This window comes from Cyprinodon variegatus, unplaced genomic scaffold, assembly GCF_000732505.1.
Source record: "Cyprinodon variegatus isolate N-32 unplaced genomic scaffold, C_variegatus-1.0 Scaffold451, whole genome shotgun sequence".
NCBI lineage: Eukaryota > Metazoa > Chordata > Actinopteri > Cyprinodontiformes > Cyprinodontidae > Cyprinodon > Cyprinodon variegatus.
In genome coordinates, this window is record NW_015150904.1 from 303,047 (window position 1) to 309,085 (window position 6,039).

The 6,039-nt window shown below is 40.2% G+C and overlaps 1 protein-coding gene across 2 annotated transcripts in view; it reads right to left on the minus strand.

The window, feature by feature from the left end:
- Positions 1–763: 763 nt before the first annotated feature.
- The window catches only part of LOC107093884 (dynamin-1-like protein), a 14,589-nt gene continuing 9,313 nt past the window's right edge, over positions 764–6,039 (minus strand). For both annotated transcript variants that reach the window (XM_015389208.1, XM_015389207.1), the window contains 8 exons: positions 4,071–4,191; positions 3,822–3,977; positions 3,630–3,719; positions 3,143–3,241; positions 2,828–2,944; positions 2,648–2,757; positions 2,350–2,509; positions 764–2,262 (listed from right to left, as the gene is read on the minus strand). In XM_015389208.1, the coding sequence (XP_015244694.1) occupies positions 2,206–2,262; positions 2,350–2,509; positions 2,648–2,757; positions 2,828–2,944; positions 3,143–3,241; positions 3,630–3,719; positions 3,822–3,977; positions 4,071–4,191 (910 nt within the window). In that variant the 3' untranslated portion in view covers positions 764–2,205. The remainder of the gene's footprint in view (positions 2,263–2,349; positions 2,510–2,647; positions 2,758–2,827; positions 2,945–3,142; positions 3,242–3,629; positions 3,720–3,821; positions 3,978–4,070; positions 4,192–6,039) is intronic.

Sequence of the window (6,039 nt, forward strand, 5' to 3'; positions counted from 1 at the left end):
AGAGTCAGCTCTAACCCCCCCAAAAAGATGATGCTCATAGGCAAAGAAAACCAAACGGGGTGTTTTTGCCTCAAAAGAAGAGTCGCTGTGAGGGAATCAATCCTTATTGAGCTGCTTTTAGGGGACCATGTCATAAGAGGTATCTTGATGCTGCAGTAGAGCCCCCTCTCATCCAGCTGGAGGTGGTATGGTCTGGTCCAGACTCAGTTGGTGGGGTGTGCTATAAGAGGGTGATCAGAATAACTGGCTAGAGTGAGGGACAGATTAAAATAACCGCCTAATCAAGGTTTATTAGCTTTCAGGTTTGTTTTCCTTTGTTAGATAAATCCCTTCTTGCTTCCCTGAATGTATTTTAACAGTGTTCAGCACCTGTACCAAACACAGCCCTGCTTTAAAGGAATCACTGATTTGAGTTGTCAGGTTTTCCTTCTTTACGCCATAAAATGCCACCTTTCTGACTGAGCCGTCCTTAGTCCGCCTGCTCTCTTCTAACACAGATGAACGGCTCGCCAGCCTTTCTCCCACACATCCATCAGCTCACTTTCCCCTCTCTAGGTTCATGGGCAACCTGGATTGCCTTAAGATCACATGGTAATAATTCATCAGCCAAAGGCGTGTCAGGGCGATTGCTGTGAAATGAGACTTCATAGCTACAAAGAAAGCAGGTTGAGAAAGTGGTGCGTATGACCGTGAGTGTGCACAATGGTGTTTTATCATTTCTGGTGTGTGAAAAAAACAGACTTTCTACCCAAAGAGTCTCTATTGTTAAACTTTAATGAGTCTTCAGGAACTCAGACTTTATTTCAACAAACATTTATGACAAATATTGGCAGGCGAGAACTCAAGAGGCAGCATCTGACTCCACCAAATAAATTAAATAATACAAAAGCTGACTTCATTCACACTTCTGCGCATGCATACTGAACACACACACATGCAGAGATATGAAAGCCTGATGAAGGAGCCTCACAAATGATCTATACTGATAAATCATAATTTTACAGATTATTTTCCCATACTTTTCACAATCGAGCAGGAACACTGTGAAATATTTAAGACAAGTACAAACTAAAGGATTGTACTACATTGTAAACAGAGAATAAGAAACAGATACAGTTTGTCTTTCAAGGTATTCAGAGGAAAGGTATTCTGCATGGAAGCAAATCGATCTGGGTAATTTTGCATCCACGTTGACAGTTGTGAAATGAAAAAAAAAAGGTTTGCATGCATCAAGTAGTTGCATCCTGAGTTATTCATTTTAAGGGTTGTTTGTAAAAATGTCCAAATGGAGAAAATGTAACAAAGCTAACTGGATATAAAGTCAAACAAACACTTTTTTAATGCTTAGTTTTTACATACTTCATCTTCTCAACACCTAAGAGAAGGAATGGATGGAGGAATGGTTGGAGTTTTAGGAAACAACACAAACAGGCTGATATGTTAACGAGGCTCAGTAATGGAAGCTGATAATAAGGACCTTATTATAGAATAAATTGACTTTAGTGTGTGTCTTCACTCTTGTGCTGTAGACACCATTGAACGATTTGGTTTACAAATTTTCTCCCCCCCCAGCAGGGGCAAAGAGGAATACATCTGGAATGAAAACATCATTATAGTTCTCTGTTAAAGGTCAATATGTGTGGCATGATCTAAATACATATACTGTTGTTTCGTGTTTTGTTTAGTTTAGAATTAAGGTGTGTTGATAAAATGTCGGTTAACACACCATGGCGGTCTGCAGTTTGCATAACCACAAATATTCCCAAACAACCTGAATCTGTCATTCTTGTAAAGTGAAGGGAAACCAGCTAATGGCAGTGAACAACTACAGGTGGGCATATGCCCAGAGCTAACAAACACCTGATAACAAAAGAAAAATGCCTCATAAATAATCCACATACCGTTTACAATAATTAAAAAAATGCAAAAGAATCCTTTGAATCAACAAAAGATTTTATCATGAAGCAGAAAAATAAATAGAAGACTTTGTTCCTGGCTGTTTTTCATGACAAGACTTCAGGCCTGAGTGTGTATTTAATGGTCCTCTGTACCCAACTTTCACAGTGAAAAAAAACAAACAGATTCAGAGAGGTCGGCAACAAACCGATGAGGAACAGGCTGATCTGAATGTGCTCTAACACTCTCTACAGTAAACTCACATACACTCATGATTCTCAAAGCGATCCTCTGATAAAGCAAACTTGGCTACCACAGATGAGTCTCGCGTATCTCAGAGATGATGGTGTTGGCCTTTTTAAGAGCCTACAAGCAAAACAGACAAAGAAGACTGTTAAATTTATGACCCTAAAAAAAAACAGGAGTTGATTTTTTTTTATCCCTCAGTTTTACCTCGAGCATCTGTGCAACCTCGGTCCGTTGCTGCGCGGTTTCCTGCGATTCGATGAGCAGCTCCTGAAGCAGCGGCTGCTTGTAGAGCTGACCCACCAGCTCGCTCTGCAGATTCTCCTTCACATGGTTCACCAAGAAATGCATCACTGTCTTGGGTACACTGCAAACAGATCCAAGAAGGTCAGATAAAAAAAAAAAAGTTAGAAGAATTTCAATCCAAAACAGCTGAGTGGAATGAGAGATTCAGAGTGGCAGTGGGTGCCCTCCGGTGTTTTGGATTTGTTGAGTAAAATCAAACCTGTCTTGAATGCTTTTGCGAACGATGAGGAAGTAGCACTTGATCAGACGCTGGATGACCTCACAGTCTCTCTGCTCCTTCGCGCTCAGTTTGCGGGATGCGGGCATCGCCTGGCGGAGACGATGCAAAGGATCAATCAAATCCTAAACGTTTGGTGCCTTTAATGATCCCATCGCTCACCGTGTCAAGCAGGTTAATGGCCTGGCCTTTACTCGGGCTGCCAAACCCCGTGGCTGGAGTTCTCTCCTCAGTAACCTTCTCGTTCTTCCACCGTTTTCCTCCATCGGTGGCCTCCGCCTGAAAACAAGGTAAAAACAAACAAAAAAAAACTCAAAGGGGAAAAAATTATATCACAGAGTGTGGATTTTTTTTGTAGCATTTGGATGCAAAACATTTAAATCCAGATTCTACAAAGCACAGCCTCTGCAGTTTCCTTTGGCAGGATGAATGAGAGATGTTAATGTTTGCTGTAGGGCAAAAACAAACAAATTGTACCTGCTGACTGTTGACGGATGCTGAGACCTGCGCTGCATCTGTAAAGTCCGGATGTTTCGTATTGATGTAAGCGAGCTCTATGGCCACTAAATTGTGCACCTGTCACAAAAAAGCAGAAGAAAATGATTGCTAGAAACACTGAGCTGCTTTCTAAAACTATTAGAGATGCACTAATCAATCAGATGGAGATCACAATCTGACAATTTTCCATCGATTGGGACTTTGAACGTTAGAAATACTGAATGTTTTTGCTTTCCAAGAACTCCCATCATTTTCAAAAAATTTTTTTTTAATTTAAATTGATGACATTAAAACAGGTTAAGCACATGCACTTTAAAACTGGCAGCATATGATTTTTGTCTTTTTTTTGTAGTTCTACAAGGTAAACAAAAAATGGAGCGGGGAAGTCAGCCTTTAAAGGAAAGTGGAAATTAATTTCAGCCAGGCAAAAACTATGTTAATTAATACAGAATTAGCTGCGGATTACCATTTCATTCGTGATTGGCAAGCGCTTCCTCAATAATCCGGTCACAACCTCAACAATGGAATCGTGCAGTTTGGGAAATCGTAGAAGCTCCTTTAACACACACAGAGAGGCACACTCTTAGTCTCTTTTAGCTCTAATGAAATAACCCACTGATGCAGAAAAGTTAAAGTGGATAACCTTCTCTTGACTAACCTGAGTGCTGAAGGAGGAGCAGTGCTGGATGATCCTCTGCAACTCTTCATGAACCAGCTCCACACAGCGCAGGCTGGGATCCTCCAGACGCTTAATTTGCCTCTTTACCAGCAACTCGAAAGAAACCTCTGGCACAAAAAGAGCAGGTCTCGGACCCTGCAGGGCCAAACCAACATGTCTCAAACACACTTATCTATGCCAGGGCAACAATAAACAGTGTAGATGAGTCTCCAATAAGAGGCAGCTGACCGTAGCGTTGCGGATGGCGGTGAGGATATCCAGATCGCTCAGTCCTCCTAGGGGGTCGATGGACTGCAGGGTGCGGCCGAACGTCTCGTGGAATATGTAACAGATCCGAGCCCCTCCGCAGCTGCAGGGGAGACGGGTTCAGCCGTGAGTGTGTGTGTGTCAGCTGTGATAATTGAGCCCAAATGAAATGCAGTCAACCATTAAAAAAGGTCAATATTTGCTCTTGACACATTCAAGCGAATTAATTGGCCGGCGGTAAGAGAGCTGAAGAGGTGAAGGTCCCAGAAGATGACATTAATGCCACAATCTAGAGACTAACATGCTGACTTTTACTAAATCTGCCTAAATTAAACGCAACCTCTCGGCTAAGAAGTCAGAAATGATTATAAGGGTCTGTTCTGAAACAGTTTAAGCAGGTAATCATAATAAAAATTGAGTAAACCAAGGGGGGCAAACTCCAGTTTTGAAGTCAATGGATGTTTTTAAGCCCTTCTTTGTTCTCTTTTTATCTCAAACGGTTCTCATATTCGAGGAGCCTGGTATGACACCGCTCTCCTGAGAAAAAAAGAGCACCTCAGTGAAAAAGTTAAGCAGCTTGTAAAAGCAGGACATGTTCTTCTAAAACCTGCAGATCATGCAGCATTAATGAAGTCTGTAAAGCTATGTTCACCCACAGCACTGCTCATGAATATCAATGTCACTTTTTTTGTGCTATTTTATTAATTTAACAGTCATGTACAATGCAGTACATAGAGTGCTCTTTTATGTATTCAGTCAGTTTTAACTAGTAAGGGGAGTCTGAGCGTGTAGAAATAGGCTCTCCAATGTCCTAATCTGTTTTTTTCCCTGTCGTTTGAAAAATGTAAAAATGTATCTCGTTTATTAAAGTAATCTTATTCAGAACATTAAGGTGACTCCCTGATAACTAACCCTGGATCATCAGTGTCCTTAAGGAATCCCCTTAGGAAGAACAAGGGAGAAAAAATGAAAATATTGAGAGCTGTGTAAAAAAAAGTCAAGATTAGACAGCATACGGGTGAATACTGGGAAGCCAGCTCCAGCAAGTTATGCAAGAGGATCAGGTACACAAGAAAATAACAGGTTTAAAGCAAGAAGAGAATCTGAATGATGAGAATCTGAACCTGTTCCTCAATATGTTCTATTCATAAACAATCCTTATTCTTTTTTTGTTTCCAAGTAGACACTGATGCCACCTTTACCTCCCGCTCCCACCTGGGTGTTGAAAGAAGTCAGGGTAACGACGTCAGGAAAGCGTAAATTTGGTAAACAATGAATGAATGAATGAATGATGGGACTAATGATATCGGTTGTCCCACTCTCTTCCTTGTCTCTCATTTTTCCGCTGTTACCATCAACCCTTTATTAGCATACGTTATGTTTAATGCATGGGAGAAATCTACAGTAATATCCTAACAAATATTGAATTCAATCAGTCATTTTTGATTGAGCTACTGTACACCATATAATATAAGCTTTACATCAGCCTAATCCCTTTTTGGTTGAAAAGCAAATGTTACATATATGTGTGTATAAGAGAATGTTGAGTTATGTTTTTTTTTTTTTTCTGTTTTTAAGTTCACCAAAAATAAAATCATAAATTCATCATCACTATGATATCGAAATGATGACAGTGATTCCGTATAATATTACTCGTCTAAAAGATCTGAGGAGACCAGGAGAGACTGATGAGTGAAAACAGATGGCTGCTGGACAGATTTGTGGCAGCGTAGAAGTAATTATCTTAACTTGAATGTGACCCAAACAGGAGATGATCCTCAGGTTGAGGAGAAACAGAAATAGGCCTGTTTCACTATTTCTAGAGGTGCTGAGGGACACTGAAAAAAATTACTTTGAACAAACTTGAAAAATAAAAGAAATCACTCTAACTTTTTATAGCTAAATTGATCAGTTTTATTCAAGCTCAAATTTTCCATTTATATTAAAGGTA